Consider the following 12,843-nt stretch of genomic DNA (forward strand, 5'->3'; position numbering starts at 1 on the left):
AACAAAGGTACTCAGTGAAAGCAGGCAGTAGGTTGAAAACTATCCAAGTAATACTCTTTTACATGGCACAAAATTAAATTTTGCAACTTCCTGTGCCAGGATGTTGCCCAGGACAGACTTGATAGATACTTGCTCTATCACTGCTTTATTTAAAACAATGTCCTATATCCAACCTGTGACTGAGGAGCTACTGACTGACAGAAGTAGCAAAGAATATGAGATGAAAGTTGTATTCTGCATGCAGTGAATTCATTTTTCTTTCTGCTGCATTTGTTACAGGCTACTGTTGGAGTCCTGAATGGGACAGGCCTTTCTTCTGACTCACTGAGGCTGACCCTATACTCCCAGCTTCAGTAAAGTGTACTATGAAATGCCTGAATAATATTTAGTTGACAGACAAAGGATTAGTTCTTCTTTAGAAATCGTTTCATACTCTTCTTACTGTTCTCAGCAGTTTGGATGTTACTCACCAATCAATGTCTGACTTCTAAAATGAGAAGAAGAAAAATAAATTGAGCTTCACTGTGCAGTTAGGAATACCTTTTTGAAAAAAAAATGGCAAGATTTTGGCTGCCACTCTTTCACTAGGGCCATCAATTCATCAATGAATTAATGGTGTAGCATTCAAATTCAATTTGGCCGAGTTTTTCTTCTTCATTATTTTATTTCCTTATTGAGATATATCATATGGGTGTTATGGGTATTTTAAGCTTTCTCGTTAGACCTACACAGGAACACTATACTCCATCTCTTTTATGAAGCAAATTGCTTGTTATTTTACATTTGATTTGCCACTAGAAGAAGATGGAGGAAATATGAAAGTTCCATATGTATTTTAACTCTTTTTTTCCTTAAATGTAGCAACATAGCAAAAGGCAGAAATCACAGAAAAAATCACATAGCCCATAGAGTGAATGCCAAGATTAGTATTTTGCTTTAATATAGTAATTCCTTTGATGCATAATGATTTAATTTTATACAAATGCATATTCTACTTTTACTTCTTCGTAGGGCAACTGTTGAACTATATTTATACAGTAGTTTTAATTGCTTTGAGAAATCAAAGGTAGCCAGCTTGTGTTTGGAGTGGTTTAAAGTAATCTTTAGAGAACTCATCTCATTATTTTTTCCCCTTAATAATCTAGACAGGATAGCAGAGGTGATCACAGGGATGAAGGGATGAAGAAGGGAATGCTTTCTGGCCATAACCAATTCTTACATGTTTTAATTTTTAGTAGCAAGCAGTGGAACTGCGTTATTCAAATCCTTGTGGTATTTTTTAATTTCAGTGGTTAACAGTCTTCACAAACTTCACAAAACACAAACTTCTCAGTTTTGTGTACCTAACCTAGACAGACTACTTTTTTTCTCAGTGAGGAGAATGATTCAGAAGTCCTAGGTAAGACATCGTCTCTTACACATCTTTTGTTAAAACCTCTCTTGTGTAACAGAAACCAGTGATTTTCTGACAGATGACATTAGTGATCTTTTTTTCTAGTTACTTCACCGGCAAAGTCCAACCGACTTCAGAAAACCTTTTTGGTAATAAGGAAAGCACACATCTCTTTAGTTTAGTATTAAGGAAGTACCACCGAGTCCAGTTCCTTTAATAAACACTAAGGTTGTATAGTTCGGTGGCAAGAGGCTATCTAACAGAAGTGCATAATGGTATAAAGAACAAAAATGATAGATCCAAAGTCTAGATAATGTCAGATGATATCACATAGGGCAGTGGTCTGAAATTGCAATTTGGAAAGTTTAGACTAGACTTAAAGAAAAATTTCACCAAGAAGTGAAATTTCAGTACTGAGACAGGTAACCCAGAGAACATGTGCTTTTTTCATCTTTGGAGGTTTTTGTGTCTCAGCTAGGAAAAGCTGTGACTGGGGACATCCAATGTTGGTGACAGGCCTGATATGAGTGGGAAGTCAGACTAGATCACCCCATATGCACCTTCCAACCAGGCATTTTGTGCTCCTATGAGCTGTATAACTTCTGAACTTCAGATCTATTGATGGTACATTAAATGATGTTTCATTAGAAGTACAGTTTGTTCCATGATTATTTGGCAGCTTTGAATTCATGTATAAATAGATGGATTTGTTACTACAGGTATAAAACATAGATAAAAATCATATATTTGCTAAGTCAAACTTATCTTTTAAGTGCTAGTGACCATATAGGAAATATTTGTGTGTATTTTTGCCTCCCTTTCATAGCTGTATTAAGTAGTACATCTTATTACATATTGAAATGCTCCATGCCCTTTTCAGAATATTTGAAGGACTTAGATGTCAGATTGTTTTTGCCTTTAAAGGTTAATGCCATATATTTCACTTTTACTGTGCTCTAAAGCCTGTTTGTAGAAGCAATAGATGGAGAATTGAAGGCAGAATTGTCTTAGAACTAGGCGTTATAAGAGTGCTACCAAGGTACCTGGCCTGTCTATGTGCCTGTTCAACACAATTATATTAAGCTAGCATGGAAGGGAAGGAGGAATATTAACTCTGTCAATGTAGGAAGTGTCAGAAGAATCTTTCATCTCAGCTCATCTGAATATTTCTGAGTATCAGATTCAGTGTTTGTGTCTTTTAGCTATAGAGATGTTGAAATAGGAACTGTATCAGGAGAGAAAATCTAACAGAAGGTCAATTAAAAAATTTCTTCCCCAGAAGCCTGACAATTTGCACAACCCAAGAACTTTTGTTTCATTGGTTTTAGAGACTAAATTAATCACAGAAGCTTGAACTGAAGAGATGTTAGGCTTACAGCTTGTATAAGTCTCAATGTCTAGTCAATTCTGTTTCTGCTACATCTGTTTCCAAGAACACAGAAAATTTCAAAACTGTAGTATTTTCCCATCAATTCACCACCATTTTGCACCTAAAGTTCCCGCTGTTCACCCATTGTACCATTTGGTTGTATAAATGTGAGCTATTTGCAAGTGAAAAGGAGTGACTTATCTGGTGTATACTTGGGACATACTTATTTGCAAAAACATTCACAAATCCTTGTTTTCTTGAATAAGGAAGAGCAGGCTCCTCACTCAGAAATCCCCAGACATACCACTTCACCAAAGATCTGCCCTTTTTCTTCTTTTCAGGGCTACAATGAAATTTTCTCTTTTAGCCTCCCATTTTTTTTCCTGAAAAATTAGCCCTTTCTGATTAAAAACCTGTTACGAGTCACTCAGAGGAAGATCAATTTCCTCTGAGTGGTTATCAGCTATAATTTCTGAGGCAATGCAGAACGTATCCATGTGGAACACTCACAGCCAAGTGTTTTGCCACACCAGACAATCGGTGTAATTACAAATGAGCTTTTCTATATGGACAAGCTATGAAAACTTGCTCCAAGCTCCTCCTGCTGCTTCAGCAATTTCCAGCAGCGAACACCTCTTCTTAGCTGAAGACATGATTCAGCCTTACTTGGTCTGGCAGTAATCCTGGTGCTTCTTGTGAGCCAGTTTGTCAGGAGTGGTTGCTCACAATGGAGAGACAGAGCAGATGCTGAGAGGTATGACAAGCCTTTATGTCACAGAAAATACCCTGAAATTCACAACATGTGTGTGAGCTACAAATACAACTTTTGCCTGGGTCACAAATGGGCCTCCACAAATTTTTCTTGCTATTATTGAGTGTACCACTTTAAAAATACATTTTAATAATGCTACCTGTGATCTTCTACTTAACTATCCATGCAAGATAATCTGTAATGAGCATTACAGATGTGAAGGGGAAGAGGACTCTGATAAATAATTCACATTTATTGAAATTTACTAATAGTCTGCCAACTGAATATTATCTCATTTTCCTCAGGGTCTAATGCATCTTTTCATGTTGGCAGCCCAGGTCTCCAGCAGGGCTAGAGTCAATAGAAAAGAAGCCCATGCAGCTGCCAGTGGGCACTGCCAGCAAGCCAGGTGCCATTGCCAGAGCAAAACAAAGAAGTTCACTTGGCTCTGGGATACGGCTTCTCAAGTAGAAGAAAAAAGACTAACACAGTGGGTGGAAAAACCACCCAGACCATCAGTAGTCCTTTAAACATGTTTTTAATGCTCTGTCTCTTGTTCTTGTAATAGTTTTAAAACTGTTCTAGAGCTACGCAGAAAACATTAGCACAGCACAAAGCACAGGCAAATGCACAGCATATACATCTACTCTGCTGCAAAACTGTAATTCATAGGGCTGTGAATTACTCTGTAGAGACTTTCTTGAAATGTTTATGGCATAGACAAGAGGAAAATTTCCTCATACCTAAACAAAGGTATTCCTAGACAAGGGAAAGTTGGACTTATGACTTAGCAATGCTGCCACTGATGCTAGATAAACATACTCTAATTAGTTCAGTTATTTTCCATTTCCATGAATAGGGATAGAAGAATTTTAAACATGCCTGCTGATATTTCCCATTTCTTTTGCAGTAGCCTTTCATGAAGACACAATTTCTGTCTGAGACAAGTGGAATTTCATTTCAGAAGCCAGTTCACAGAACAACAAACCCACACACTTATTTTATGCAATTTAACCTAAAAAAAAAAAAAAAGTATTTTCTCCCTTCCCAGTTTACTGTCCTACCTGGATAAACATGAAAACGCTCAGAAAACAGATATTGATGAAACCCAGTAGATGCTAACGAAACTAATGAACAGCTTTCAGAAGATCTGAACAGGCAAAAATCCCCTTTTCTTCCAGTTGGCTGAGTTATCTCTCAGAGAAGTGGACATGTTTAGTTGCAAGCAAGGAGAAACAGAATATGAGAAGGATTTGAATTTACCTTTCTTAAAGTAAAAAGGAGAAATATTGAAACGGATAATTCTGTTGGACAATGCATCTTGGGCACTGTACCAAGAGGAGAATATTACTTACAGGAAAATGGACAGGAGTTCTTTCAAAAAGAAAGACTTCTGCAAAACAGGCACAAAGGCACACTCATTTCTTAAATATAAAGAATAAAACTTTGTTTTGCTACAAACTTAAATTAATTATGAATCATATAAAATATCAGTTCTGATAAGAAAGATTTCATTTTCCTTACTCACTCTTAATAAATTTATGATAGCTTCTGTCATGTTGCACCTACTGTATCATTCAGATAGTCAGTCTGCATCTACGTGAACAGTTGAGATACTCACTTCAAAATCACACTCCTCAAACTAGAACAGTCATGTAGACATTCCCAGCGATGCTCATTTCCTGGAAACTAAGAAAACTGATGTAATTTAATACAAATTAAGTCTTGAACAATCATTCCTGACAACAAAAGGGGAGAAGGAGTTTTGCCACAACAGGATCAGCTCATTAATAGCCAAGGAACAGCTTGAAGTTTGTGTACGTTGGCAGGACAGACATTTTCTCACTGAGAAAGAGAAGTTATTTATGTATGACAGTTTCACAGATGACCAGTAACTAATTTCCTGGTTTGCAGACCTGATGAAACTAAGATTTCTAAATAGTCCTGTACATTTTTTTACAGTCCAGTATAAAAAAAGATACTAATGTTGGGAAAAGGACCAGAAATGCCTTATCTTTAAGATAAGTAACATTTAAAGAAAATAATGACATATTTTTAATATCAGGTCATTGCGAAGTCTTGGGAAATATATAGATGTCTGAATTGTTTTAATGCTTGTTTCATTTAGGCATTAAACTAATTTCATTCCTTTTGAATGTAATTGGAAACATGTTGCCCATTGTACAAGATGCCAGTAAAATTTGAGATCTCCAGTCGTGTAAAAAATTTCATCCTAGACTTTTAATGGTTGAGATGGCAATGCAGAATATGAAATACAAATGGAAAGCTGTGGATTAGTGGGATTTTACCAGGAGTTCCTGTGATATGTAAAGGTCTTGCTGAAGGTAAACCTGGCCAGCAGTAGGCCAGGTTCATTTACTCAGGTAAACAGCCATTCATGAGAAAGTTATCCCTAAAGGCTGCTGAGAACAGAAGGCAGGAAAATAGTTATGATAACTGCATGCATCACACACAAATTGTATTCAATTTTAAGCTATGTTCTTGGTATATGTTTCTGTAGATAGTTTAGTCCTAGGCTTAAAAATATCAACTACAGGAACTCTATAGCAGACAGTAGTAAGGCCTTCGTGGGAATATAGGAAGAAAACAAGATTTCACAGCAAATGTTTAGGGCTGCTGGGAAAAAAATGCATTTAAGGTATGTGTTTCATGTTTATTTGAAAGAAATAAGGAATCTTGATCTGATGTCCACACATAGTGGGTATTAGGAATGGTAATTAGGTCATGTGATACTCATTTGTTTTTGGCCCCTACTTTGGTGGCTGTAGCTTGCAATAGCATGCAGGCTGGAGACATAAGATACTGGTTGAGAGTACAGAACAAACATGATGCTGAGGAGAGAATGAAGCTTTACATGCTAAATATATCCAGATCATACCTGCCTAGACTACAGGAGTTGTTCAATAATCATTCTGTTTTAATTTACATCCACATGTTTATCTCTGCATATTCACTAAGTCTTAATCTGGCATTTCTCTATTTTTTTAAAAGATTGTTAAAACTGACAGATCACAACTGCTTTACTCTATTGCACAGAATTAAATCCTGTGGTTTGTACTCAGGCAAAAGTTACATTAATTTCCATTCATGAGCTACAGGAATATATGGGCTGTCATGCAGTGGTGAATAATATTTCAAGTATGGTTCCTGACATGTGGGTCCGTAATCTAACAAGAAGAAAATAAAAAAAAAAAAGAGAGAAGAAAAATTTAATGTGCATTTATTGTCCTAATGTTCTGCTGATGAGCTGTCTGAGGGTAGGATTTGCTTCACTGTGGAAAGCTGTTGTAAGCATCTGTGCACTAGTGCCTAAACCTTGAAGAAACTGCTGCAATGGGGTAAACTGCTAGCTCTCAATTCTGGAGCTAGTGAATGCGTCTCAGGGGAAGACTTATTATTCCTTTCTCTTTGTAGAATAGTTACATGCAAATAGAAATTTCCTCGTACTTGCTCATCATCGAGCTTCACTCAGAAAACTTTTCTTCATGTTTTCTTTCATCAGAAGCATTCAAAATGGGACTTCAGTTGTGTCTTCCCAACTGCATTTTCCTGTTCTGACAAAGACAGAACACATTTTTGTGGATATTCTTAGATCCAGAATCTAGAACATATTTTCTGTGGCTATTATTTATTCATTATAAATGACGACATTGATATTTGTGTATAGAGATTACAAAAAATATTCACATCTTATAAATCACTAAAAGTACGGATAAATATACCCCCATACTTTCATGATTACCAAAATGTGCAGTTGTTATGTATGAGAATACATTTGAACATAACTTTATGTATGTCTTAAGCATAAACCTCCTCCATTTATGGATACTTACAAAAGCAATCTTTCAATATTTTCCTTCATTTACCTTTTACTGAGCTGCACTGTGTACAGCTGATTTGAGGCAATGCAGAAGTATTTGTTGGTCTCTTGTCTTGTTTTCCAAATGCTTGGATATCAGAAAGTACTTCAGAAGAAATGCTGACTTCAGAAAGGAACCCTACAGTATTAGGGGAAAGGGTGGGAGTGGGAGCAGAGTTTTTAGAGGTCAGAAGCAAGAGAAAACTGAGGGTGGAGTTTAGTACGGGGGACAGGAAAGAGAGCGGAGCAGCAGAACGTCATCATTTGAGTGAGGAGCAGAGTCAGGAGGAGTTAGATGGTGGACTTGGAGGGTGGAGAAGAAGAAGAATACAGCTGAAGTTGAAAATAAATTATCTGGGGAAAGCCCCAAAATCCTGGGTTCATGGCAGAGATGCTGTGGACTTTCTTCCTGGCTGGACATTAGAGAAACCAGGATGATGTGAAAATACTTGTTCCCACCTCCTGTGGCAGAAAAAAGAGGGGGAATAGTTGGCTCCATCTCTGAGGCTGTTTTCCGAATAGATCTCTGTTGCGGTTTACATAGAGCTTCAGCCATGGGTCAGGAGACACTGCCTTTTAGTCTGCCTTTCTAGTAGCACTTAAATTCACTGCTGAAGGCCTCCTGTTTGCTAGTGGCTTATGGTCCTCTTTCTGTTAAATGACTTGCACCATGAATCTTGCATATCTTGTGTGGTATTTGGCCACCTCATAAGCATCCTTCCATTCCTGGGATGTGGAGGGTGCACACAGATTTTGGCTGAAAGGTGTCATTAGACCCAGCTCTTTCCAGTGATACACATATACTATGTATATCTGGTGGAACGTAATTTTTCCCACCGTACCAGTGCTCAGGAATTGGTTGGGAAGAGCGGTAGTAAGTCAATTGTAAGGAAAGAAGAAGAAGCATTCTAGGTTGAGATATGATCCCAACTGGCTTTCCAAAGAATTGCCTGAAAAAAAAAATGTTTGGGGCCAAATGAGGAGAGGAGATAGTGCTATGAACATGGGCAACTGCAGATAAAGACTCAATTAAGACTCAATTTTCTTCTCAGAAAGAGTAATCAGACATTGGAAAGGGTTGCCCAGGGAGGTGGTGGTGTCATCATCCCTGGGGGTGTTTAAGGGAAGGTTGGACATGGTGCTTAGGGACATGGTTTAGTGGGTGACATTGGTAGTAGGGTGATAGTTGGACCAGATGATCTTGAAGATCTTTTCCAGCCTTAATGATTGCATGATTCTATGAATTAAATGACTGTGCGAAGAGGAAAAGCTCTCTCTAGTACAAAGATTAAGACTGTATGTGATCATCCTTAGTTGGGACTTGTTTGGGGGGCAAAGCTTTCATCCTGGACTTGCAAATAGTACAAGTATAGTACATCACAGAAGACACTTATTAGAAGGAAGTCAAACCTATACTGTGTTGAGACATTTCATGAAAACCCCGTCAGAAACAAAATCCCTGCAACTATGTATATAGGAACCACAAATGAATAATATCACTTTTATATATCTACAACTGACTGATGAGCTGGTGAATCCAGGAGTTTTCTGTTTTGGACTTGGCCCACATACATTATGAAAATTGTTTTTGTTATCAGTCAGTTTCATTTCCATCTAATTTCCTTACTTTCTCATTATTGTGGATAGGAAATACTGTGAGAAGTAAATGCTTGAGGGAACTTACTGGTATTTAGTTGGCCAAAACAGCATTTTTTTCACACTCTATCTTGTTTTGCTAATTTATAATTAGTTAAGTGCTTTGCTAATAGGAGGTTTGAGAATGAATATAAGCTCTTTACTTATACTGAAAGATGCAAAAACTTCTCGGGCAGCCACATAAAACCTACACTTCTGTCTTTCTGGAAGCCTGCATGAAGTTGGAGATTTATGTGGCTGTGCAAGATGTGCCTGACAAGGAGATGTGAATGCTACTTTGGGACTTCCTATGAAAGAATGCTTGAAATTTCGTGTACTGTGCCTGTCATTAGCTAAATTAGGACTACCTGCTGAAATCTATGCTGCTTGTTTCATGTGTTACCTTTTCAGTCTATTTTTGTCCTCATTCAGAGGAACATTTGCTGAGGAGCCATCCAGCAGGTAGGTTCCAGCAGTGCCTCAGGATTGTTGCCACCAGTTGCAAACCCCTTAGTGTGTGTTCAACAGCAACATGAGCAGTAGTAAGCTAGGTCCCACCTTTCTGGGATGATAGAATAGCCCATTCTCCAACATCTTTGGCCCATCTCCAGGACTAACAGCCAGGCTGACATTCATTATCGATTTGGCTAGGTTATTTTGTCACATACATGCTTCTTAACGAGGAGCTGGTCCACAGCAACACAAGACATTTAACATAATAGCAATTCTTATGCCTGATTGCCAGAGCAAGTCAAGTAAAGCTTGCAAGCTGTCAATTAATATTTTTTGTCTTAAAATATTTGTTTAAGAAAGACACTTGTGACTTTAACAGACATCGATGTGTAAATGCCACACTGCTAGAAGTCAGCCATCTGGACTTTGTAATCTAGCTGGTAAACAAATGGACCAGGCTCTTTGACATCTCTCAGATTATTGCTGATCATAATAACATTAACATTTCCAAAGGTGTCTCTTTGCTTTGTCACATTTCAAAGACTCCATTAATTTTGTTTTCAAGTGTTTAAATATTTATTTTGACCTTTTACCTCCTGGTATAACCTCCTGGCTTGTTGGACCATCCAAATCAAAATACACTGATGTGTTCTGAATGGCCTTGCTGCTTGTATAAACACACTGCATAAACAACTCTTGCAGAACAAAAGACCAAGTCCTCGGCTGTACTGAGAAAGTCTCTTTGTCCATTTCAGATTATGCATACAGGTAGGAGCTGTGTTGAGATACGCCAGCTGGTTTTCTGGCCTTCTAAACCCTGCATTCTTGCTTGCATCCAAGATTGTTTCTCCACACAGTGAGTAATGCTGAAGTAAAATAACACTGTGCTGTTATCTGTTTGATGTGCAGGTGCCACTGCTGGAGTACCGACTCTGCTTCTGGGCCTGGTGCTGCCTACCCTCGGTGTCCTTGCCTACTCGGGATTCTGAATGTAGCTGGATTTATCTTGTCCTCAACCGAACACAAGGGACTCCCTTGAAGACGAGGACTGCAACTCTTGATTCCTGTGGCACCATCCTAAGCCAAATAAATTACACTTTAAAATAAATCGCTCTACCAATTTCCTATGGACTTTTAAGAGGACTGAGGCATCCAGGAACTCCTTCATTAAGTAAATCAACTTTTGAAAGGATAAGAAATATTTTTAACTTGTTCCAATATGCCTTATAAAACACTTATGCTGATCTGTGACAGTTGCATGATTTGGTCCAATGGGGCAAGTTACAGTGTTAAAACCCAATAACATAGGCTGTACAGTGAAAGTAAAATCACCATACGTAGGTGCTTTAACTTGAATAACAAATTGTGAAATATAATAGAGATTGAAATGTTGATTGTATGTGATAAATGTAAGAGTACTACGTCTGTCTGTACTATCCTATATGTTTTGTGTACTGCATATTTTTGAATGGCCCCATCATCATTTATTGGGATTACTGGTTTTTAGAGAGACAGTCAAAGCAAAAACATTTCGTTTATTTTTACAGCTATATTTCTTGAGGCTATTGGATACAATTTGAAGGACCTGAAATAAAAGTCAGTTACAAGGAATTTTTTATTTTAAATATGTTTAGAATACCCGAGACACTCGTAGCATGCTCAACTTAAAGGAATTTACCTGTACTTTACTGACACTGGATTTACCATATTCTTTTTTAAAAACAGTTCTGTTGAAAATTCTGTTATGGTCATTGTTCCTGATTTTAGGAATGAAATGTCAGCTTTCAGGGAAGCAGCATAATATATTGGTTTTGATTTAGTATTATTACTGTTATTATTAAGGTAGCAATATAACAGTTAGGAGACTGAAGATGGAGTCCATGCTAAAATAAGCTAAATGGACCATGAAATGGTAGGAAACTTATGTTATTTTTTAAAGTGAAAAGATTTAAAATAGAAAAAAGAAAAAGATATACAATAAATGGCAAAAACAGAGTAGCACAGTAAAAAAAATATTATATTTACATTTCTATGCTGCAGATACCAGATGTTACCTTCCTGTAGTGAAGTGTACATTTGGGAGAATTATATGCTTTTTCAAGAATTTGATATTATTCTAATGTTCATAGTGTTGTAAATAAGAGTTTTAAAGTTCTGAGACTGTTCCCCTATTTCATAGAGTACTGAATGATCCAACTGCGTGTTAATCCATGAGTCAGATCCCAACTGTTAGTTGAATTTAAATGTTTACTATGGCCTTTGCAAAATGGGAGCTCTATTAGAGATGGAGAATGTTTTTGTTCTGACTGTATCCAGGGTGTTTCAGTAGTTTTTTATTTTGTTTTCTTTTGTTTTGTTTGTTTTTAAAGAAATGCACATTCCTTACATTTTCCATGGTGTGCTGGGAATTAGAGTGTGAATGTTGAAGAAACACAGTGCTATTGAATCAGCTGGCTCAAGTAATAGTGCAATGTCTGATGCTTCAAGAATTATAAGCTTTGAGTCATATTTTATTAGCACAACCTTGCTGGCTACTTAGAAATAGATTTTATCTTTTTAGAACTGATACTGTAGAGGTCCGTAATAATAATATTTACATGAAGCAAGAGTAGGTCTATTAATAATTTACACCCCTTTCTTTAATTTCTATAATTTTGTACTATATATTTACATGTAAAAGTGTAGAGTCTTCATTAAGGAATATCAATAATATTGTTTTAGTTTAATTTTAAATATTTGTTACAAGATGAAAATTTTTTAAATAGGTGAAAGTGATAACTTCCCTATAGAGGAATGTCAAAGTGTCAAGCACTACTGAGTTTCGTAAATTGTATAATTATTTGAAAGAGAAATGAACTGTCTTCATACATGAATAACTAATACGCTGTAAGCCTTCTGTACAAAAAAAAGATACTGCATTTTATTGTATTTCATTTGGTTTGGTTCTTTTGCAGTATGGCTCATTTTTATATTATCTACAACCACAACTAAATCTTTTGCCAAATGCATGATTGCCTTTTACTTTTCTAATACATTGTGTAAAAAGCAGCAGTGGTTAGTTTTTGCATGAAAATGACCTGGGAGGGAAATACACTTTTTTCTTTTTCTTTTTTTTTTTTTTTTAATCAGCAACACAGATGAGGTAGGTCTCACATACTGATCAGGTAGTTCCAGGTTCTTCATTGTGTCACATAATTGTATAAATTTGACTGGGACCTTCAGTTTCAAATGGTTGTCAAGAAAAACTAACTGATGTATCACCTGCTTTAAAATGCAAGGTTCTTAATTAAAGTTTATATAGATAGACATATTTGTTGTTTCTTTATATTTCAGGAAACTTGATATTACTATTATTTGATACT

General features: G+C 36.7%; 1 protein-coding gene across 5 annotated transcripts in view; it reads left to right on the top strand.

The window, feature by feature from the left end:
- The window catches only part of CNTN1 (contactin 1), a 251,088-nt gene extending 238,599 nt beyond the window's left edge, over positions 1-12,489 (top strand). For all 5 annotated transcript variants that reach the window (XM_035544261.2, XM_035544262.2, XM_050710799.1 and 2 more), the window contains one exon: positions 10,391-12,489. In XM_035544261.2, the coding sequence (XP_035400154.1) occupies positions 10,391-10,470 (80 nt within the window). In that variant the 3' untranslated portion in view covers positions 10,471-12,489. The remainder of the gene's footprint in view (positions 1-10,390) is intronic.
- The last annotated feature ends 354 nt before the right edge of the window (positions 12,490-12,843 follow it).

The sequence above is a fragment of the Cygnus atratus genome, chromosome 1 (assembly GCF_013377495.2).
Source record: "Cygnus atratus isolate AKBS03 ecotype Queensland, Australia chromosome 1, CAtr_DNAZoo_HiC_assembly, whole genome shotgun sequence".
NCBI classification, from domain to species: Eukaryota; Metazoa; Chordata; class Aves; order Anseriformes; family Anatidae; genus Cygnus; species Cygnus atratus.